This window comes from Drosophila navojoa, chromosome X (genome assembly GCF_054131105.1).
Source record: "Drosophila navojoa isolate 15081-1374.11 chromosome X, UAZ_NAV_1.0, whole genome shotgun sequence".
Classification (NCBI taxonomy): domain Eukaryota; kingdom Metazoa; phylum Arthropoda; class Insecta; order Diptera; family Drosophilidae; genus Drosophila; species Drosophila navojoa.
Window position 1 is genome coordinate 17,788,599 of NC_142895.1, and position 22,954 is coordinate 17,811,552.

General features: G+C 42.8%; 4 protein-coding genes and 2 long non-coding RNA genes across 6 annotated transcripts; 4 read left to right on the forward strand and 2 right to left on the reverse strand.

The window, feature by feature from the left end:
• Positions 1-5,126: 5,126 nt before the first annotated feature.
• LOC149090665 (farnesol dehydrogenase-like) lies at positions 5,127-6,060 on the forward strand. Its single transcript, XM_089264372.1, has 2 exons — positions 5,127-5,736; positions 5,798-6,060. Exons 1-2 carry the CDS (start codon positions 5,146-5,148, stop codon positions 5,963-5,965), a joined length of 759 nt encoding a protein of 252 aa, XP_089120498.1. The 5' UTR covers positions 5,127-5,145; the 3' UTR covers positions 5,966-6,060.
• Positions 6,061-7,111: 1,051 nt separating this feature from the next.
• LOC115565249 (farnesol dehydrogenase) lies at positions 7,112-8,130 on the forward strand. The gene is made up of 2 exons (XM_030390305.2): positions 7,112-7,802; positions 7,867-8,130. The coding sequence occupies exons 1-2, from the start codon at positions 7,227-7,229 to the stop codon at positions 8,032-8,034; spliced, it is 744 nt and encodes a 247-aa protein (XP_030246165.2). The 5' UTR covers positions 7,112-7,226; the 3' UTR covers positions 8,035-8,130.
• A 2,602-nt stretch (positions 8,131-10,732) lies between these two features.
• Positions 10,733-11,668, reverse strand: LOC149090666 (uncharacterized). Its single transcript, XM_089264499.1, has 3 exons — positions 11,424-11,668; positions 10,921-11,334; positions 10,733-10,852 (listed from the first exon to the last, which is right to left on the reverse strand). The coding sequence occupies exons 1-3, from the start codon at positions 11,481-11,483 to the stop codon at positions 10,826-10,828; spliced, it is 501 nt and encodes a 166-aa protein (XP_089120625.1). The 5' UTR covers positions 11,484-11,668; the 3' UTR covers positions 10,733-10,825.
• A 282-nt stretch (positions 11,669-11,950) lies between these two features.
• On the forward strand, positions 11,951-12,730 carry LOC149090667 (uncharacterized). The gene is made up of 2 exons (XR_016197280.1): positions 11,951-12,192; positions 12,295-12,730. It is a non-coding gene; the product is annotated as an uncharacterized LOC149090667 (long non-coding RNA).
• A 1,269-nt stretch (positions 12,731-13,999) lies between these two features.
• Positions 14,000-14,941, reverse strand: LOC149090668 (uncharacterized). The gene is made up of 3 exons (XM_089264904.1): positions 14,681-14,941; positions 14,178-14,591; positions 14,000-14,109 (listed from the first exon to the last, which is right to left on the reverse strand). The coding sequence occupies exons 1-3, from the start codon at positions 14,738-14,740 to the stop codon at positions 14,077-14,079; spliced, it is 507 nt and encodes a 168-aa protein (XP_089121030.1). The 5' UTR covers positions 14,741-14,941; the 3' UTR covers positions 14,000-14,076.
• Positions 14,942-19,355: 4,414 nt separating this feature from the next.
• LOC149090669 (uncharacterized) lies at positions 19,356-20,194 on the forward strand. Its single transcript, XR_016197448.1, has 2 exons — positions 19,356-19,566; positions 19,660-20,194. It is a non-coding gene; the product is annotated as an uncharacterized LOC149090669 (long non-coding RNA).
• The last annotated feature ends 2,760 nt before the right edge of the window (positions 20,195-22,954 follow it).

Here is a 22,954-nt window from a genome sequence, read left to right on the forward strand (position 1 = left end):
CAAGCTGTGTTTGACGCCTTCGAGGGTCCAGGGCAAATGCAAATCGCGCGTGTTCCTGCACCATTTGCTTGTATCCTTTACAGTTGCTGTTCCTGCCAGCACATGTTCTTAGCCTCCAACAACACACACACACACACACACACACACACACACACACACACACACTCACATACACACACTCACATACACACAGACAGACATGTGCAGGGCTGCATAATTTGTAGCATGCTCTTTCGTGAACCAGCTAAAGGGTCTGCGTTGTCGTCTGAACAGCATCTTCTGTGCAGTATCAAACGAATTAGCATAAAAAACTGCAAATTTGAATTATAGCCGGCAGCAACAGCTGCTCCAGCTGCCCCCCATCAACTGCTTGGCCTTCACCTCGCTTTAAATGCCATAAATTGGGACTGATGCGAGGTGTTGGTCAATCAAAGCGTAGAAAGCCTCCAATTGGGCATTGGATAATATCAGCTTACCTTAATATGACAGATTATATGTATGTGTTTTAATTATTATTGTATGTATTTAATTATGTAATTGCAAAGCCTTAGAGATTGCAGATAACAGATAACTGTCATTTCTGGACGTCGGAAAATATATACATACATATAGTAAACATTTCCTATAAGTATTGCACCTCAATATTTCCTCTAAATAGATCTTCTAAATACATATTTATTTTTAGTATTTCCGCTATTTCAATTTAGTGATGCCCTTAAGTGTTTGCTTAAAGTATTCTCTTAAAGTATTTCCCTAAAGTATTTCATCAAAGTATTTCCTATAAGCATTTCCTATAAGTATTTCCTATAAGTATTTTCTATATGCCTTTTCTTATAAGCATTTCCTATAAGTATTTCCTATAAGTATTTCCTATAAGCATTTCCTATAAGTATTTCCTATAAGTATTTCCTATAAGCATTTCCTATAAGTATTTCCTATAAGTATTTTCTATATGCCTTTTCTTATAAGCATTTCCTATAAGCATTTCCTATAAGTATTTCCTATAAGCATTTCCTATAAGTATTTCCTATAAGTATTTTCTATATGCCTTTTCTTAAAAGCATTTCCTATAAGCATTTCCTATAAGTATTTCCTATAAGCATTTCCTATAAGTATTTCCTATAAGCATTTCCTATAAGTATTTCCTATAAGCATTTCCTGCAAAAAGTTCCTCCAACTAGCTCTTCCAAGTCTTTAATGCTTAGATGAATGAGATGATAATGAACATCATTATATATAGAGAAACTCTGCACTTCATTTACTGCACTGCACGACTGATCCCCACCAGGCCTGGACGACTAAAGAAATGCTGCAGCTAGCAGCTGTTGCTTTATATAGAGTGCCTCTCATTCAAACCCAAGCTACGCTCAAATGTCGGGGCCGATGCCAGGTAGAGATCGTTGAGTCGATCGAGCATAATTTAACTCTCTGCTGCTTCAAGCATTCCCTTAAATTTAAATGATCTTCTGAAGCTCTTCTTCTTCTCTTGCTTTTCTTTAGACAGAGAGGCAGACTGTGAGGCAGATAGAGAGATAGATATACAAACAGACATACTAAGTGATTTATAGGCAAAAAAACACGCAAAGTTTAACGAGGTATCTCTTGTCAGTAGCTAGAGCGAGTGAGTGTATCTGTGTGTGTGTGTGTGCTTTTTTTTTTTCATTATTTGCAAGATGTTAAGGGCTCTATAGTTATATATAACATTTGTATGTATCCACTTACATGTACGTATGTAAAGGCAAAAAAAATTGTAGCCCTTACAAACATCCAATATTCCCTCACACATACTAATTACTTTACTAATTACACAGCCCAACAGGCTTGAGTAACAAAAATATAGAAAAACAATTTCATTGCCTAACAACTATAGTCGGAATTCGTTTTGAAACTTCTCTTGGCTTGTTTTACTGGACAATTGGTATTAAGTTCGAACCTCAAGTTCTGTTCAAGAGATTCAAAATGGGAAATACGTATATATGTATATATGTATATGCATGTATTTGCCTGTTGCATCAGTAGTCACAGTTTCACACATTCAATATTCACTCATTAATGCTCAATGTGATTTGCCAAGAGCTACAAACATAGATACATACATACATACATACGTATATCTAAGGAATCAGCAGAGGTTCACTTACAGCCAAATGTCGGACAATAGGTTACAGCTACCATCTAGACAGTTCTCTCCTTTTTTTCTGCAGACAGCAACAACAAACAGCCTGGCCGTGTTATGCATACCCGAATGAAATATGAGGGCCCAACAGACGGTGCCAATTTGCATGTGCAAATGTAACTGCAAATGCGCATGGATGCGAGCATCTATTGAACTATGCCCAGTGGCGGCTAAGTAAGCATAACTTATGATATGTGTATGAAGCCTTCCAGACAGCTGTGTGCATGTGTGTGTGCGGGTGTGTGTGATGCGCCTAATAGAGCCGTATTTGCCTCAACTTTTGCCGGCGCACAGGATGCCTTCGCTCTGGATGGGCCACTTGACGGGCGGGCGCTTCAGTCATTGCCCTCTCCCCTACCACCTCTCTCTCTCTCTCTCTCTCTCTCTGCAGCTCTCTCTGTGTCTCCCTCTTCAAATACGTAATCAGTGAAATTTTCATGCACATTTTTCTTTCGTTTTTCTGTGTAAACAAAGTGAGCTTTGAGCTGACGCTCAACTTGAAATACGTTTCCCAATTTCCATAAACACGTGTGCAAATAACACGTGTGCTCCAGCGCCAGCTCCAGCTCCAGCTCCAGCATCATTTGGCGGCTGAGCAGGAGGACGATAAAGCAGAAGGGGTGCCCCCTATACATACGTATATACATATGTATAGGGGCTGGCTGAGTGGGCCCTCGACATTAGCTAACTATTGCCGGCATTTGATTGAAGGCGTTCTACGTTGGGTCTACGGCATTCTTATTTGAGTTTCGGCGATGTCAAATGCGCCTCAAATTGATTTTTATTTATATTTCAAAGGAAAACTTTTCTGCAGCTGTTCGGCTTTTGTTTTTGTTTCTTTGTATTTTGTTGCCTTTTTCCGGGTTTTTCCCGGTTTTTGCTGTTTTCTGTTTTTTTTTTTTTTTTTTTTTTTTTTTTTATTGTTTTTTATTTCGCATCATGTGTGCAGCTGTGACAAACTTGGTCCAGGCACCTAACACCCTCGATCCCCCCGCCTTCCAGACCCGAGCTTTGCATATGGGTCCGTAACTCGCGCCTTGTACACGTATTCCCTGTTTATGGAATTGCCATTAGGCTATTAAATACGAATCGACCTGCAAATCGACCATCTGTTCCGGCCCCCAAAACAGCCGACAGGCCGCCGTGGCAGTTTCTGGATTTGCCCACCAAAGATATATGAGACCGCCCTGCCCCGCCTCTTTTCGACTTGTATGCACGTACTGCGAACTGCGCGAATCAATAAACTATTCATAAATACTAAATATTGAATTTGGGCTTCTGTCTACCTAATCGGCGCATATAAAAATAGATAATGATAGTTTTCCAAGTGCTAAATATTTGAGGGCTCATACCAATGACATTGCGTGCAAGTGAAGTCGATTTTCAGCCAGTGTTGGCTAACGATAGGCAAGGCTAGTAAACAGCGTTAACTAACACTGTATTTTATTTATTTTTTTTTTTTACATGCCAAATAATACAAGAGTATATTTAAATCAGGTGCTACAACATATCCAGCGAATTGCATGTATATTACAAACCAGTGTTGGGCAATGGCGCTATGCTATTTGGGGTATTTATTAATATTCTATCTATCTCAATATTGTTGCTATCTTTCTCTTTTTTCCTGCATTTTCCTCACTCTTGTTCATTCCATTTCTCCTTATCTCTATTTCACACCCTGCCTTTCTCACATCTAGCACATTTCTCGCACCGAGTCCAGTGATTTCAGTGTGGGTTCGCATAGCCGCAGTGAATATTGAATAAAGTGTGGGGCCAAAGACGCTGCCTTGAGGGACATATAGCTGGAGGCTTGGGGTGACCTTTTAAGACTTGGCTAAACGAGTTATTCTCGGCCATTGCATCTTCTTCAGTAGAGTCGGTTTCTGGCAAGTCTTGCTCCATAATGTTGTCTGCTGCCTCTGCAAGAGCAGCAAAACGATTATTGTGAAGCGAAGTTGATGTCAATGAGGTCGGCGCAGTCTACAGATTGACCTTACGGCTGAAGTCGGATGGCTGCTGTTCTCCTATCCTTTTCAAGCTTGTGCCTATCACAGCTTCTCGGCTTATCGAGCGTTATTTTGGGGTATTTGCTTTAGCGCATCAGCCTTGGACTTGCTGGCAATCACTGAATATCATCGACACGGTGTGGGTCGATACATAAGCGCGGCTTATGTGTGACGTAGTCATAGCATGTAAATTGTGTGTCACTACTTGTTCTCGCTCCTACCTAATAGCTATTAGTTTTAGATAATAAATTGACAGCTTGGCTGTTTGGCAACTATGTATAATTGCTTAGAAGTTCGTATCGAATTTGTGAGCGCCAAGTGGCAGGGTATGCATACGCAGAGCACAAGGCGAGGGGCGAGCGAGGTTTCTCTCTTCGCTGTTCATTACCGTATTAAAAATAGCTATCAGCTTCGTTTAACGACTCACTCGAACGAATTGCAGCAAGCTAAGCACAGCGCACGTCCGATGCTAATGACAGGCGCTTGCAGACTCTTCCACTCTCTCTCTCATTTTCTCTCTCACTCTCTCCATATACATATATGCATATATGTATTTTCCGCCCGTCTATTTCTGCATCTTCCTGCCCATCTATTCTTCTTCTTCTTCTCCGTCGTTTAGCATTTAAATTATATGAATTTCTCTAAGCAAATAAAAAGCTGTCAGCCATAAGTCACAGAGCCAGAGTCTGCGGTCTAGACTCAACGCTTGATCAGTGCACAAAGCGAAACGGAAATACAGATGTTTTATGTAATTGCTGTAGTTGGCGGTAATCCGAGAGCTTCGCGCTGTTGTAAATCGATGCTCTTGCGGCAGGGGCGTCACCGAGGGGGGGGCAACTGTAGGTCGATTGGTGGCAGCTGTGGGTCGAGTGGGGGCAGGCGACGCCTTTGCCCCTGGCTGGCGTTGATCTGTGAGCGCTGAAGGTTTCATTTGCAGTGGCGAGCAGCCGAAGCGGCATTCAGATGACAACAACTGGCATGGAACGTTGGCAGAATCGTGTGGCTGTGGTGACTGGAGCCAGCTCCGGCATTGGAGCCACCCTAACAAGGCAGCTCGTCGCATCGGGCATGATCGTGGTGGCGCTGGCTCGGCGTGTGCCACGACTGGAGGAGCTGCGCGAGCAGCTGCCCGACGATCAGCGCAGCCGGATGCGCATCCGGCAATGCGATGTGACGAGCGTCGAGTCGGTGGACAGCGCCTTCGATTGGATCGAGACGGAGCTGGGCGGTGCGGACATCCTGATCAACAATGCCGGCAAGCTAGAAGGCGGCCAGCTGGCGACCATGTCGCTGGACACCGTGCAGCAGATTCTGCAGACGAACGTCATGGGCGTCGTCTCCTGCACACAGCGCGTCTTTCAATCGCTGCGCAAGCGCAAGACCCAGGGCCATGTGGTGATCATGAACAGCATCGTGGGCCACTACCTGTTCAATCCGCTGCCCGGCAGCCTGCAGGAGCTGAACATTTATCCGGCCACGAAGCACGCACTGACCGCCATCACAGAGCTGCTGCGTCAGGAGTTTCGCGACTTCAAGACGCATATCAAGGTCACGGTGAGTAGCTGCGTGTAACTGCATCCTTCTGGCCTCACCGCCCGTCTCTGTCCCATTGTAGAGCATCAGTCCCGGCCTGGTGGACACGGAAATGGTGCCGCAGTCCTACAAGCGTCTGCCCCTGCTGCAGCCCGAGGATGTGGCCAATGCCATCATGTATGCCCTGGCCACGCCACCCCACGTCCAGGTGCACGAGCTGACCCTCAAGCCAATGGGTGAACCGTTCTAGCCACGCGATCCCCATCGATCCATTCAAGCAGCTTGTACACATTTGACAAATATATTGCGAGAAATCAAAGCAGAGATAAGCTGGGCATCTTTGAACTGGGGAGTTTACTTTAATGCCATGGTAGATTTCCCTCGAAAGGGGAATTTTCCTATCTTCCGCTATTTTCTCAACGAACCCATTGTGCAGAGGGAGGCGTGGCAAATCCCATAAAGTAGTCACATTAGCCCTATATAAATATTCGTCTGTCTGCAAGACCTGAAATTTTTTATTTAAACTATACGCAACTTGGAGTATTACGCACAAAAGCAAAAACAAGTAAGAGAGTTCTAGTCGAGATAGCTGAACTTGACCTTGAACGCTTAAAACCCTCGGAAGAACAGCGTAAGCTGCGCAGTTAGCAGAACGCTTGGCTATGATTTCGAATGTGTGTGTGTGTGTGATGCGTAAGTGTGTTACTTGAAATGTGTCGAAGCGTAGCAAGATTGGAATATCAGCTGCTTCAATAGAGCTCAGACTAGCAAAGATGTGCCCAGTCTCTACCTTACTCTGTCACTCTTACTTGTTGTAGCTAAGGCATATCTCTCTCTCTTTTTTTTCATCTTTCCCATAGAATATAGAGCAATGTAGACTGTGTAGGCCAACCCTGCTGATCGTCAAGATATTACAGGTCTATAAGAATGAAAACATATGCTCCAAAGAGATGTATGTATATATAATACATGCTTAATCCAGAGAAATATATACATATATGTATGTATAGTTAAAGCTAGATCTAGAATAGAAGCCAAAGCTTGGATGATCAACATTCAAGCGTGACAAACACTGACTGTTGTCGCCCGGGCACTGTGGAGGTTCGAATTTAAAAAATAGTCACAACTTTGTTATTATTTATTTATGAATTGGTAAAAATGCGTAATTGCCTCGTTGAACAAGTGACAAACTGGCGAATTGAGTGACGGCCACTTAATTATTCAACCACGCAAATGGGCGTGATTCGGTAGCAACAACTATTTAAAATTCAATTGCGAACTTGGGTCCGTCGAGCGACAGGAGGCGGGGTGGCTGAGCATTGAGTGTGCCGTCGACTGGGCAGACCCCATATATAAAGGCTTCGAGGCGGACCAGAGTCAGTTGCCCAATTGCTCCGTTCAGCGGCGCACAAAGCACACAAGAAGAAGAAGTAGCAGGAGAAGGCATAGAAGAAGAGGAAGCTAAATATCAAAACTCAATTCAATTCCCAATCATCGTAAGAGAGCGAAGCATGGAGCGCTGGCAGAATCGTGTAGCTGTGGTGACCGGCGCCAGTTCGGGCATCGGCGCTGCCCTGGCCAAGGAGCTGGTGCGTGCCGGAGTCATTGTGGTTGGGCTGGCGCGTCGCGTGGAGCGCGTCGAGGCACTGAAGGAGGAGCTGCCCGACGAGCTGCAGTCGCACCTGCATGCGGTCAAGTGCGATGTGGGCGTGGAGGCGTCCGTTGCGGAGGCCTTCGATTGGATCGAGGCGGAGCTGGGCGGCATTGATATACTGGTGAACAACGCGGGGCTGCTCTACTCCGGCCAGCTGCTGACCATGCCGGTGGAGCAGCTGCAGCACGTGCTGCAGGTGAACTTGATGGGCGTGGTCTACTGCACCCAGCGCGCCTTTCGCTCCATGCAGCAGCGCGACGTGGCCGGCCATGTGGTGCTCATCAACAGCCTCACCGGGCACCACATCATCCATCCGCCCAGCGAGTCGCTGCAGACCCTCAACATGTATCCGGTGACCAAGCACGGCATCACGGCACTCCTCGAGATTATGCGCCAGGAGATGAGCGGCCTCAAGACGCAGATCAAAGTAACGGTGCGTAACGTTGCCCACTGTCCATTCCCATCCTAATGAGGCATTTCTTCTCATGAGCTTGCAGAGCATCAGCCCGGGCGTGACACGCACCGAGATCCTGCCCGGCGACTACAACATTCTGCCCATGCTGCAGCCGGAGGACATTGCGGCCGGCATTATGTACGCCCTGGCCACGCCGCCCCACGTCCAGGTGCATCAGCTGACCATCAAGCCGATCGGCGAGCCCTTCTAAGCCCCTCAGCTGCTCAGTAATAAAAATACACGACTCCTGCTGCTGCTGCAGCGGCAGGCGGACAGACAGGTGGCGCAGCTGCCTTGTCTCTGAAAATTGTGCGCTTTATTTGAAAATAAGTTCGACGAGCAGCCCCCACTGTGGTGTAGGAGGTGGTGCTGGTTGGTGGCCTGGGTGTGGCACTTCCGGCATGCAGCTAGGTATGCCAAAATACGAAAATAAGTTAACATTAGCTTGACATGCCGACGCAGCGTCCCTCTGCCGGAACAGGTGGCGTCCCCATCCGTTTCCGTGTTGCTCCTGCTGCTGCTGCTGCTGCTGCTCCTGCTGCATTGCCGGCGTCTGTCAATATTGAAAGCGTGCGCATTTGACATAAAATGTAATATAGTCACAGCCAACACACACACACACACACACACACAGACAGACAGCAGCAAACACACAGCTAGACTGACAAAGATGCTGCTGCAGCAGTAGCAGCAGTAGCAGCATCAGCAGGAGCAGCAGGAGCTGCAGCAGCTTCGTTCATTTTATGCAAAACAGCCAAAGACTGAGATGCTTCTACTCTGCATACGCCGTGAATTCTCAAAGTCTCGACTGGCAGAGATGTGTGTGGTCCAATCAGATGATATATGATATCCAATCCATGTGTTTCCTATAATTTTGTGGAATTCATTTCGCTAGCCCAGCCGAGTTGCTGCTGTCAGCTAGCAGCAATATTTCAGCCAGCAGCAGCAGCAGCAGTCGAATTAAATTGCTTTAAGCCAACCTCAATGCTTACTGATGATAGTGCAATGAATTGGTAAATTAGCTAAATTTGATATTTTTGCTATGCCCTGGCCAAGCTTTGTATTTAAGAATTATTAGAAATATTTCATATGGCAGGCACGACTCCTGCCGTTTGCAGTGTATTTTAGCTTTTGCATTTGCGTTTAGAATTTGAGCTTTGCTCACGTGGCTGCTGAAGTTAGCTGCATGCCAGACTTTGCAAAATGCCGACGCTCCAAGCCAGAAAACTTTTATGACTTGCCAGTGAGCAGGAGCAGGAGCAGCAGCAATATTGGTAATGGGAATGCTGATGGTAACGAGGAGCTGCTGCTGCTGCTGCTGCTGTTGTTGCAGTTTGGCATCACTTGCGTCACGGCATGTTGTCAATGTTGCATATAAACACGGCGTTGTCAATGTTGTTGCTGCGCGCGTGTTGTGTATTGCCGCGCTCGCTGCTGGCAATGCCAATGACAGCAGCAGCCGCTTTGGCAGCGCGGGTAACTCGTTTACTTGTCTGTTTCAGTGGCAGCTTTTTCAGTTGTCTGCCTGCTGCCTCCTGCCTCCAGCCTCCTGCTTCCTGCCGTGTGCCTGCTGCCTGCTGCCTGGTGGCTCCTGCCTGCTCGCTGAAATAGCTAATAATGTCGCCCATCCGTTTTGGTGCCCGTACGTAGTTATGGAGCTGATGGCGTTTGTTGCTCGACTCGCCTCGCCTGACGAGTTGTGATTTTTGCTTGTTTCCTCCTTCCGAATTGGCGAATTGGCATCGCCTGCTGGCCGATTGAAACTTACAACAATGCCACGCCCACTGCCCGGCAAGCGAAGCGTTCATGCAGCAATCGTTTTGACCTTCAGCCGGCAGCGGTTAACGTTTCAATAAACACCTTTCGGCTTCAAGTGCAAGTCGAGCTGCTAGCTCGAACAGCTGCTGCGCCTCTGGCCGGCATTTCCGTTCATGTTCCATTTCCGCTTCCTCATCAGCACACTTCGACGCATTCATCGTCGCGCTTGGGGGACTGTTGTTGCTGCTGTTGTTGCTGTTAGCTGCCCCTGTTGTGAAACTAGAGAAATTTATTTAGCCGGCTTTGTGAGTTACAACTTTTTGATTTTTGTCTTAAGGCACACAATTTTCTGAATTCACTTTAACTTTATATATTCGCATTACAGTTTATTTATTTCGGAAATTTATATTTTAAAGTGAGTTAAATTTTTAATATGTTATATTATACGAGATAAAATAGGTAACACGAGGAAAGGTGAAGGTCATGGAGAGATAGTGAGAAGAACATGAACTGATGAGATACAAAGAGAGAAACAGAGAGGAGGACACAGTGAGAGAGAGAGAGAGAGAGAGAGAGAGAGAGAGAGAGAGAGAGAGAGAGAGAGAGAGAGAGAGAATATAAGAGAGAGATAGAAGATTGACGGATAAGATCTGAAGCATGAGAGTTATAGAGAAGTGTTTTGCACAAATGATCTGTGAATACCAAATTATATTTATCAATGTGTATGTGTATAATGTGTATAATCATATAAATCATATATAAGCTCTGATGTGATTTCTGTAACGCTAAGTAAAGCAATTTTTGGTGATATGCATTAGCATCGGGATCATCAGAGAGAGAGAGATGGGAGACACGATTCCACTCAACCAAACGGTCAGCGAACAGCCTGAGCCACAGAGTGCGAGAGCACAAAATGAAACGGTTACGGGCCGATCGCAAACGAAGTCAGAACCGATGCAATCGGTTGCGCTCTCTTAGTAGGTTTCCAGTGTGAGTAAACGAAACTTGCCTATGCATTTATACTTATGATGTATGCATGTATTTGCAATTATTTGCATTCAAATAAGTCTTGGAATAATAGTAATAGCTTTGCCTTTTGCTAAGAGCAAATTGTATTTGAAAATAAAACATTGATGTACAATTTGAATTTAGTTTATTTGTACGTTTCGCATGGAGCCACTACGAATGACTTTCCGAATAATATATTTAATATTTGCTTTATTTCACCCAGTCCGGTGACTGCATCACAAGGCCTCTTTCCTCAGCTTAGCCTGGAATGCAATGAAATGGTCAGCATGCAAAATGAGCTGTGTGAGCCTGATTGCTAAAGCTAACTCACCAATCGGCGTCTTCGTCGTAGACTTGTATTCAGCACAGAGTAGGCGACTGAGGCAAGCTTTTCGGCCAGTGGCTCAGGAATCATCTTCTTGCGAGCTATGCACTCGTGCAAGAGGTCGACAAATATATTTACATTGTTGGCCTTCTTCGCCTTGATGCAGGTATTGAACTTGCGCTTCAGATCAGCGCAGTTAGTCTTCTGCTTGGCATACGATTTGGCCTTGCCAGATACGTTCTTTGGTTGGTCAGCGCAGTTAGTCTTCTGCTTGGCATACGATTTGTCCTTGCCAGCCTTCTTTGGTTGGGTGGTAGCCCTCGGGGTAGCTGTGGGCTTTTGATCGCACTCGAAATCGAGTTTCCTGGTCATACGGATCTTGGGCAAGGCTGTGGATTTGCCATTGCGCTTCGATTTCTTCTGTATAATGGGTTTTTCGTAGATAGATATTGGAGTGGCAATCGCTTGGTTTCACACTATGCACTGTGCACTATGCACTAAGCACTTACCGCAGCCCCGGCCTTTGGCTTGACTGTCTGCTTCTTGGTGGCACGAGTTTTGGTCTTCATTGTCGGCTCTAATAAAGCCTTGTGCTAGGAATCTCGAATTGGATGCTTATAAATGGCAATTTGGGCGTACCAAAGAATTTAGCGCGCAGATATATAACAAATTCTATTTTTATAAAGAACCAGAAAAAAACTAGAAATATAATTTTTCTTATCAGCTCCTACAACAAGCGAGAATGAGAGTGACTGAATGAAATTTAAGGAGCTATAGCCCTTTGATACTTTTAGTCAAAGCCTACTACGATTGATTCTTAAAACCATTTTTTGTACCCTTTCAGGAAGGTGTAAAGTGGAGAATGGAGTAAACTTAATCTATCCATGAGTATTTATTTATCTTATTTTTTTTTTATTTATCTCATTACAGAATTCATTTATTTATTATAGAGAATTAAAAAATATATAAATTTATTTCAGTTAGCATTAAAGTCGCCAAGTCAATCGGTGGAACCCATGGGAGTATCGATGCTTCATTCAATGTCATCGTTTATCGGTTATCAGGAATGCTGCTTTGCTGTTTTTTTAATCAAAGTAGGCTTTGACAAGCTAATAAGGGTATATAAGGAGCTCCCTCGAGCTATCATAGTCATTTCGAAGCGAATTTCGTCGAGAAACAGCCTAAACTTCTAAGACTCTCAAAATAAATAAATAAATAATAAAAAATATTTCTAAACAAAAATCGGAAATTGTACAATCGGTCAAAAACATTCAAAGCGTAAGTGAAAATAAATTGATATATGTAAATATTTTAAATTTATTTTAGAACGTCATTTAACGTGAAAAAAATAATAAAATAACACTTGGTGAATTTTACTAGAGTCGAGAATATATCAAGTAAAATGCGTCGTTCCGAAGCAGACAACTCCAGCCAAGGTGAGCCATTGCACAAGAAGCTAAAGATGTCGCCCCTGGCCAGTCCTATAGTTGTACCGGATGACGTCCTGCCTGTAGAGGACGAAATCCTGCCTATAGAGGAGCAAATCCCGCCTGTAGAGCAGGAAATACTTCCGGTACTGTCGGAGACTGAAAGCGAGAGCGAGACAGGCAGCCCAGTGGTCAGCGACGACTCTTCCACCGAGAGCACCTCTTCCTCGTCTGTGCCATCGCCATCGCCAAGCGAATCGGAGGACTAACCTGGCAGAGAGCGGCAGGCACATTATCGATCAAGCGAAACCCATTTCTTGAAGGGCTGCAGAGCCCATTCTACTATTGCTTCAATATGATGAAATAAAAACGTCATGTAGTTCTCAGAATGGCTTCGCCTTTTCTTTTTTATTTAGATTTGTCAATATACATATATATATATATATTTTAGTTAGCATTAGAGTTGTCAAGTCAATCGATGCTTCATTCAATGTTATCGACTATCGGTTATCACCTCAGGAATGCTGCTTTGCTGTTTTTTTTAATCAAAGTAGGCTTTGACAAGCTAAAAAGGGTATATAAGGAGCTCCCTCGAGCTATCATAGTCATTTCGAAGCGGATTTCGTCGAGAAACAGCCTAAACTTCTAAGACTCTCAAAATATATAAATAAATAATAAAAAATATTTCTAAACAAAAATCGGAAATTGTACAATCGGTCCAAAACATTCAAAGCGTAAGTAAAAATAAATTGATTTATGTAAATTTTTTAAAATTTATTTTAGAACGTCATTTAACGTGAAAAAAATAATAAAATAACACTTGGTTAATTTTCCTAGAGTCGAGAATATATCAAGTAAAATGCTTCGTTCCAAAGCCGACAGCTCCACTCAAGGTGAGCCATTGCACAAGAAACTAAAGATGTCGCCCCTGGCCATTCCTATAGTTGTACCGGATGACGTCCTGCCTGTAGAGGACGAAATCCTGCCTATAGAGCAGGAAATAGTGGTATTGTCGGAGACTGAAAGCGAGAGCGGGACAGGCAGCCCAGTGGTTAGCGACGACTCTTCCACCGAGAGCACCTCTCCCTCGTCTGTGCCATCGCCATCGCCAAGCGAATCGGAGGACTAACCTGGCAGAAAGAGGCAGGCACATTGTCGATCAAGCGAAACCCATTTCTTGAAGGACTGCAAAGCCCATTCTACTATTGCTTCAATATGATGAAATAAAAACGTCATGTAGTTCTCAGAATTGCTTCGCCATTTTTATTTAGATTTGTCAATATTTTTACAATTTTTGTAATATTTTGCTAGAGATGGGAATGTCATTGTCACATTTTCATCGAAAGCTCTTAGCGAATATCTGAGAAAGAGAATCAATAGAATAGTGAATCAATATAAACGGTCTCCACATACACATCGGTTGCGAACTGATAGCAAGACAAGTTAAAGAACCGGTGCTATCGATTGTGCGCTGAGCTTTATCGAGCGTATGAGAAGAACACATTTATGTATTTACGTATGTATGTATGTATGTATTTGAATGCTCAAAATAATAAGCATTCGATGGGTTAGTCTATCACTATAGCAAAATAGCATCTTTATTAGCTCTGCCCTTCGCTAAAACAAATTGTATTTGGAAATAAAACATTGATGTACGATTTTAATTTAATTTATTTGTACGTTTCGCATGGAACCACTACGAATGACTTTCCGAATAATATATTTACTATTTGCTCTATTTCAATAATCCCTCTTTCTTCAGCTTAGCCTGGAATGCAATGAAATGGTCAGCATGCAAAATGAGCTGTGTGAGCCTGATTGCTAAAGCTAACTCACCAATCGGCGTCTTCGTCGTAGACTTGTATTCAGCACACAGTAGGCGACTGCGGCAAGCCTTACGGCCTGCTGCTCAGGAATCATCTTCTCGTGAGCTATGCACTCGCGCAAGACGTCGACAAATACATTTGCATTGTGGGACTTCTTCGCCTTGATGCAGGTATTGAACTTGCGCTTCAGGTCAGCGCAGTTAGTCTTCTGCTTGGCATACGATTTCTCCTTGCCAGATACGTTCTTTGGTTGGTCAGCGCAGTTAGTCTTCTGCTTGGCATACGATTTGTCCTTGCCAGCCTTCTTTGGTTGGGTGGTAGCCCTCGGGGTAGCTGCGGGCTTTTGATCGCACTCGAAATCGAGTTTCCTGGTCATACGGATCTTGGGCAAGGCTGTGGATTTGCCATTGCGCTTCGATTTCTTCTGTATAATGGGTTTTTCGTAGATAGATATTGGAGTGGCAATCGCTTGGTTTCACACTATGCACTGTGCACTATGCACTAAGCACTTACCGCAGCCCCGGCCTTTGGCTTGACTGTCTGCTTCTTGGTGGCACGAGTTTTGGTCTTCATTGTCGGCTCTAATAAAGCCTTGTGCTAGGAATTATGAATTGGATGCTTATAAATGTCAATTTGGGCGTATCAAAGAATTTAGCGCGCAGATATAAAACAAATTCTATTTTTATAAAGAACCGGAAAAAAACTAGAAATATAATTTTTCTTATCAGCTCCTACAACAAGCGAGAATGAGAGTGACTGAATGAAATTTTAGGGGCTATAGCCTTTTGATACTTCTAGTCAAAGCCTACTACGATTGATTCTTAAAACCATTTTTGTACTCTTTCAGGGAGGTGTAGAGTGGAGAATCGATGGAAATGAGGGAGTATCGATGCTTCATTCAATGTTATCGATAATCAATTTTTTTTTCAATCGAAGTTGGCTTTGACGATCTAAAAATGGTATATAAGGAGCGCCCTCGAGCTATCATAGTCTCTTCGACGCGGATTTCGTCAAGAAACAAAACTTTAACGTTCTCAAAAATATACAAAAAAAAGTAAATAAATAAATAAAAAACAAAAACAAAACAAAGATCTGAAATTGCAAAAAGAAATAAAATAAAATAAAAGAATTGATTCCATAGCGAAAAAAAAAACCGAAATTGAACATTTTCCTTAATTCATTTCCGAACGCCGTTTAACGTGAAAAAAATTTAAAAAACGTCTGATTAAACAAAACTTTTTGCATTGTTTTGCATTATAATCCGAATTGAGTCGAGATAACAGATGCTTTGATTACAAAGCTTTTTCGTTTTTTCTTATCGAAACCAAGGAATGGCAGATTTATTATCAATGTAAACATTTAAATACGTGTATAATGTTGACATTTCTATTAATTTCGTTTTGCTTTTCATGAATATGAAATGTTTGTTATCATATATATATGTACGTGTATTTATCTATTACAATAAAAAAAATCTGTTCTCAATGTACATATGTTGATATGTATAAACATACATGATTGTGTGTGTGTATCTATGTACATTGTGCAAATTCTACTGCAACTCGAAGAGTGCAAATATTCCGCTATAGGATAAAATGCTGAGTGGAGCGCTCTCTATTGCTACCTTGTGGAGCTTTTCTCATTTTTTTTTTTTTTTTTTTTTGTGGTAGAGTTTTCAGTGCGCCAGCTGAAAAATTAGCATTGAAATTAGGGACGCTGTTGCCCTTTGCCGCGATTACGTTAATCAGCCCGTGTTGGCGGTTGGGGCGACAATTTGGGTCATGCTCCCGCCATTTTATTAGGTTTTTGTTTTTTTCCGTAGGCCGTTGCTGGGGAGTGTGGGAGCTGATTGATTTGCGGCGACAATTTGTCGGTTGTGCGGTCTAATTAGCATAACGCCAACAGCTTTTAATAAGTTGCCGCCGGCTGCAGGAGCTAGCAGGAGCTGGCAGGAGCTGGAAAGAGCAGCAACGGCAGCAGGTGCCACAAATGCGTGGATGCATCTATGGGGCTGGCTGGCTATGCGAGGCAGCAACTTGCGTAGTTGCTTTTAATTAAAACTCCAATTGGAGGCGTCGCTGCGACTGTTGCGTGACTCGCTCAGCTGCGATTCAATGCTCAATCCGCAATCCTCAATCACGCGGCGCACATCTTCGTTGAAAATCTAATTAAATTGCCTCCAAGGAGCCGCATGGCCCACATACATACACATACACACGGCTCGTGGCAGCAATACAAATCTTCATCATCTATATGCTCGGATTTGATATAGTTCTGAGCCGAACTCAATGTGATTTGTATTTTTCAACTTTTTTTTTATAAGTGTAAAAAAAAAAACAAGCGAAAGGAATATTAGGAATTTCGGCAAATCAAATTTATGAAGTATAATCAAAAGCCGGCTGAGTTTTCTAAACCAATAGAGGTTGGAATCTTGCGGCGCTGTCATATTGGTCACGTAATGCTGTACTCTATGCATGCACTTATCAGAAAACTAGGGAGCGGCAGATGCAGACAGATATAAAGCCGGAGCTTGGATCTGCATTGTGCTTGTAATCAGAGCAGAGCAGAGCAGAGTGGAGCAGAGCAGGGTAGCGTAGAGTAGAGCTGGCGTGGCGGTGTTATGTACATGCGTTGCGCTGGCATTTGCTGCGTGTTGCGTGCTGTGTGGCTCACGCGACAGCCGCTTAACTTACATAATTTCCGCAGTACTTTTTCTCGTTTTTCCGCTTCCTGGGGGGCTGCAATGCGTCGCGTTGCGATGTGATGCGACGCTGCGTTTCTTTAGCGCCGCCCTCATGCCAACTAATTATAAAGTTGGGAACGGAAACATTTACAAAACATTTAGCGAAAAATGCACATTTACGAAAAACGTGTGCGGACTCTGTAATAGGCAGGACAGGGCACGGCAGGCAACAGTGGGGCAGGGCAGGGCACGGCTGGATGGCGGAGATGTTTCGCAGGGGTGGGTCGTCGGATTTTGCCTAACGAAATCAAAGCGCGACGACCACGCCTCTGCACCTCCGACTATACAACACAGACATAGACACGGATACAGACATGGACACGGACACGGACACGGACACGGACACGTTAAATAGCCAGCCGGGCATGCAAATGCCGTCGACGACGACGTCGACCGCAAACGAGCAGCGACGGGATGTCATATCCCCTACTTGGGATGCTCTCTCATTCTAGTTGCCCCCGAGTGCCTGTGTGTGCGTGTGTGTTTGGGTGTGTGTGCGTATGTGGCAACGTTTGGAAGACGAAAGCAGCCACAACTTCATTTTGGGCCAAACCGGCAGATAATAAATGTCAAGCCTGGAGAGACGTGGCCATTGTGGCTTATGCGCTTGAAACTTTTAAAACTTCATGCATTGCTGAATACATAATCTCCGCATATGCTCTATCTCTCTTGCGCCATTACTCTTCTGCTTTCGCCCTTCTCTCTCACTCTCTCTCTCTCTCTCTCTTTGGGTGTTCTATGTCTGGACGAGCACGTACGTAGGTTCAGGAAATGCGGCATTTTGTTGAATTGAGCGGAAAAGAGCGGTTCGCCACTTAACGCCACGCCAGAGCTTGCTCAAGATCGACAATCCACAGTGACTCAAAACGAAAAGAGTATATCAATATATATTCTCAATGCATCTATAAAGCAGGCCTGGCTCCAAATTGAGTGAGAGTATGTGGTATAAACGCAGCCTTGATAATTTTGCTGGCAAAGTAGGCTTTGCATTTGACTTCGTGCGGGCAGGGCAACTGTAGCTGATTTTACTGATTTCAGTTCAGTACACAATCGTCTCTCAATTCGTGTAGAACTAAGCATAATTTTCAAATATTCACAAAATATTTATAATCGAAAATAATAGTTCATCTGAAAGTTTTAAAAATAGTTCATCTGATAGTTCTGCAAATAGTTCTAGTGCAAAGTTCTTTGTCTAACATGGTAAGTGCATTGCATCCAGTTAACTGTAGACAAATAATATACATGTTCAAATATTTTTGTAAAATCTAGTGCTAATTCATACATGTATTGCAGAACAACCAATCGGAATGTGAGCCTAAGTCTCACTCGCGACCGAAAACGACGAGCGCTAAGATGCCTAGGATCAATGCTTTGAAGCGCAAGTGTGTGGGGAAAAAGAAGGGGAAGATCCCCAACTACTCTTATAAGCTAAGCAAAGGCTTTATAAGATTCATGCACGCACATTGCGCAAAGCACAAGAAACGCTTGACAGGTCCGGATATGGCCGTGAAGGCTGTGCACGCCTGGTGTCGCCTACCCTTGGCTAAACGAAAGATGTATAAGAATCCCAGGATGCCCCGCTAGTTTCTCTTATCGTTGACCACCATTTTCATTGACTTTTAGGCGCCTTTAACAAAATTCTTGCGTCTGTTCAAATTTAATGTAGCCGCATGCGCACCCTTTCTGTGCGTAGCTCCAACAAAATTAGTAGTCTAAACTTTTTCACTGCAAACTGCATTTAATGCTGTTGATGCCATGCAATTTAAATTATAAGAGAGAATTCAAAAATAAACATTTCGACGGCAACAAAAATAAAACAAAAGAAAAATCTTTTATTTAATTTAGTGTTATCATTTAGTTCATTGCACAATGTGCAAGTTTATTATAACACATGTATGAATATGTATCTATATTATGATAATAATTCTCAAATCGCTTCAGATACAGATACAGGATACAGGATACAGGATACAGGATACAGGATACAGGATACATGATTCAGGATACAATATACAGGATACAGGATACAGGATACAGGATACAGCGTACAGGATACAGGATACAGGATACAGGATACAGGATACAGGATACAGGATACAGGATACAGGATACAGGATACAGGGTACAGGGTACAGGATACAGGATACAGATACAGGATACAGGATACAGGATACAGGATACAGGATACAGGATACAGGATACAGGATTCAGGATACAGGATACAGGATACAGGACACAGGATACAGGATACAGGCTACAGGCTACAGGATACAGGATACAGGATACAGGATACAGGATACAGGATACAGATACAGATACATGGCTCTTTTGACTCAAAACGAAAAGAGTATATCAATATATTCAATGCATCTATAAAGCATGCGTAGCTCCAAATTGAGTGAGAGAATGTGGTATAAACGCAGCCTTGATAATTTTGCTGGCAAAGTAGGCTTTGCATTTGACTTCGTGCGGGCAGGGCAACTGTAGCTGATTTTACTGATTTCAGTTCAGTACACAATCGTCTCTCAATTCGTGTAGAACTAAGCATAATTTTCAAATATTCACAAAATATTTATAATCGAAAATAATAGTTCATTTGAAAGTTTTAAAAATAGTTCATCTGATAGTTCTAGTGCAAAGTACTTTGTCTAACATGGTAAGTGCATTGCATCCAGTTAACTGTAGACAAATAATATACATGTTCAAATATTTTTGTAAAATCTAATGCTAATTCTTACATGTATTGCAGAACAACCAATCGGAATGTGAGCCTAAGTCTCACTCGCGACCGAAAACGACGAGCGCTAAGATGCCTAGGATCAATGCTTTGAAGCGCAAGCGTGCGGGGAAAAAGAAGGGGAAGATCCCCAACTACTCTTATAAGCTAAGCAAAGGCTTTATAAGATTCATGCACGCACATTGCGCAAAGCACAAGAAACGCTTGACAGGTCCGGATATGGCCGTGAAGGCTGTGTACGCCTGGTGTCGCCTACCCTTGGCTAAACGAAAGATGTATAAGAATCCCAGGATGCCCCGCTAGTTTCTCTTATCATTGTCTACCATTTTCATTGACTTTTAGGCGCCTTTAACAAAATTCTTGCGTCTGTTCAAATTTAATGTAGCCGCATGCGCACCCTCTCTGTGCGTAGCTCCAACAAAATTAGTAGTCTAAACTTTTTCACTGCAAACTGCATTTAATGCTGTTGATGCCATGCAATTTAAATTATAAGAGAGAATTCAAAAATAAACATTTCGACGGCAACAAAAACAAAACAAAAGAAAAATCTTTTATTTAATTTAGTGTTATCATTTAGTTCATTGCACAATGTGCAAGTTTATTATAACACATGTACATATGTATGTATCTATATTATGATAATAATTCTCAAATCGCTTCAGATACAGATACAGGATACAGGATACAGGATTCAGGATACAGGATACAGGATACAGGATACATGATGCAGGATACAGGATACAGGATGCAGGATACAGGATACATGATACAGGATACAGGATACAGGGTACAGGATACAGGATATAGGATACAGGATACAGGATACAGGATACAGGATACAGGATACGGTATACAGTATACAGGATACAGGATACAAAATACAGGATACAGGATACAAGATACAGGATACAGGATACAGTATACAGGATACAGGATACAGGATACAGGATACAGGATACAGGATACAGGATACAGGATACAAGATACAGGATACAGGATACAGGATACAGGATACAGGGTACAGGATACAGGATACAGGATACAGGATACAGGATACAGAATACAGAATACAGGATACAGGATACAGGATACAAAATACAGGATACAAAATACAGGATACAAAATACAGGATACAGGATACAAGATACAGGGTACAGGATACAGTATACAGGATACAGGATACAAGATACAGGATACAGGATACAGGATACAGGATACAGGATACAGGATACAGGATACAGGATACAGGATACAGGATACAGGATACAGGATACAGGATACAGGATACAGGATACAGGATACAGGATACAGGATACAGGATACAAGATACAGGATACAGGGTACAGGATACAGGATACAGGATACAGGATACAGGATACAGGATACAGGATACAGATACAGGATACAGGATACAGGATACAGGATACAGGATTCAGTATACAGGATACAGGATACAGGATACAGGATACAGGATACAGGATACAGGATACAGGATACAGGATACAGGATACAGATACAGATACAGGATACAGGATACAGGATACAGGATACAGATACAGATTTATGGCTCTTTTGACTCAAAACGAAAAGAGTATATCAATATATTCCCAATGCATCTATAAAGCATGCCTGGCTCTAAATTGAGTGAGAGTATGTGGTATAAACGCAGCCTTGATAATTTTGCTGGCAAAGTAGGCTTTGCATTTGACTTCGTGCGGGCAGGGCAACTGTAGCTGATTTTACTGAGTTCAGTTCAGTACACAATCGTCTCTCAATTCGTGTAGAACTAAGCATAATTTTCAAATATTCACAAAATATTTATAATCGAAAATAATAGTTCATCTGAAAGTTTTAAAAATAGTTCATCTGATAGTTCTAGTGCAAAGTTCTTTGTCTAACATGGTAAGTGCATTGCATCCAGTTAACTGTAGACAAATAATATACATGTTCAAATATTTTTGTAAAATCTAATGCTAATTCTTACATGTATTGCAGAACAACCAATCGGAATGTGAGCCTAAGTCTCACTCGCGACCGAAAACGACGAGCGCTAAGATGCCTAGGATCAATGCTTTGAAGCGCAAGCGTGCGGGGAAAAAGAAGGGGAAGATCCCCAACTACTCTTATAAGCTAAGCAAAGGCTTTATAAGATTCATGCACGCACATTGCGCAAAGCACAAGAAACGCTTGACAGGTCCGGATATGGCCGTGAAGGCTGTGTACGCCTGGTGTCGCCTACCCTTGGCTAAACGAAAGATGTATAAGAATCCCAGGATGCCCCGCTAGTTTCTCTTATCGTTGACCACCATTTTCATTGACTTTTAGGCGCCTTTAACAAAATTCTTGCGTCTGTTCAAATTTAATGTAGCCGCATGCGCACCCTTTCTGTGCGTAGCTCCAACAAAATTAGTAGTCTAAACTTTTTCACTGCAAACTGCATTTAATGCTGTTGATGCCATGCAATTTAAATTATAAGAGAGAATTCAAAAATAAACATTTCGACGGCAACAAAAACAAAACAAAAGAAAAATCTTTTATTTAATTTAGTGTTATCATTTAGTTCATTGCACAATGTGCAAGTTTATTATAACACATGTATGAATATGTATCTATATTATGATAATAATTCTCAAATCGCTTCAGATACAGATACAGATACAGGATACAGGATACAGGATACAGGATACAGGATACATGATTCAGGATACAATATACAGGATACAGGATACAGGATACAGGATACAGGATACAGCGTACAGGATACAGGATACAGGATACAGGATATAGGATACAGGATACAGGATACAGGGTACAGGGTACAGGATACAGGATACAGATACAGGATACAGGATACAGGATACAGGATACAGGATTCAGGATACAGGATACAGGATACAGGATACAGGATACAGGATACATGATACAGAATACTGGAAACAGTATACAGGACACAGGATACAGGATACAGAATACAGGAAACAGTATACAGGACACAGGATACAGGATACAGGATACAGAATACAGGAGACAGGATACAGGATAGAGCGTACAGGATACAGGATACAGGATACAGGATACAGATACAGGATACAGGTTACAGATACAGGATACAGGATACAGGATACAGGATACAGGATACAGGATACAGGATACAGGATACAGGATACAGGATACAGGATACAGGATACAGGATACAGGATACAGGATACAGGATACAGGATACAGGATACAGGATACAGGATACAGGATACAGGATACAGGATACAGGATACAGGATACAGGATACAGGATACAGGATACAGGATAC

What these genes read in the sequence shown, in the direction of transcription:
- LOC149090665 (XM_089264372.1), top strand. Translation starts at nt 5,146, where the DNA reads ATGACAACAACTGGCATGGAACGTTGGCAGAATCGTGTGGCTGTGGTG. An exon ending in AGACGCATATCAAGGTCACG is followed by an intron (nt 5,737 to 5,797) that starts GTGAGTAGCTGC and finishes GTCCCATTGTAG; the next exon opens with AGCATCAGTCCCGGCCTGGT.
- LOC115565249 (XM_030390305.2), top strand. Translation starts at nt 7,227, where the DNA reads ATGGAGCGCTGGCAGAATCGTGTAGCTGTGGTGACCGGCGCCAGTTCG. An exon ending in AGACGCAGATCAAAGTAACG is followed by an intron (nt 7,803 to 7,866) that starts GTGCGTAACGTT and finishes ATGAGCTTGCAG; the next exon opens with AGCATCAGCCCGGGCGTGAC.
- LOC149090666 (XM_089264499.1), bottom strand. Translation starts at nt 11,483, where the DNA reads ATGAAGACCAAAACTCGTGCCACCAAGAAGCAGACAGTCAAGCCAAAG. An exon ending in AGCCAAAGGCCGGGGCTGCG is followed by an intron (nt 11,335 to 11,423) that starts GTAAGTGCTTAG and finishes CCCATTATACAG; the next exon opens with AAGAAATCGAAGCGCAATGG. An exon ending in TACGACGAAGACGCCGATTG is followed by an intron (nt 10,853 to 10,920) that starts GTGAGTTAGCTT and finishes ATTGCATTCCAG; the next exon opens with GCTAAGCTGAGGAAAGAGGC.
- LOC149090668 (XM_089264904.1), bottom strand. Translation starts at nt 14,740, where the DNA reads ATGAAGACCAAAACTCGTGCCACCAAGAAGCAGACAGTCAAGCCAAAG. An exon ending in AGCCAAAGGCCGGGGCTGCG is followed by an intron (nt 14,592 to 14,680) that starts GTAAGTGCTTAG and finishes CCCATTATACAG; the next exon opens with AAGAAATCGAAGCGCAATGG. An exon ending in TACGACGAAGACGCCGATTG is followed by an intron (nt 14,110 to 14,177) that starts GTGAGTTAGCTT and finishes ATTGCATTCCAG; the next exon opens with GCTAAGCTGAAGAAAGAGGG.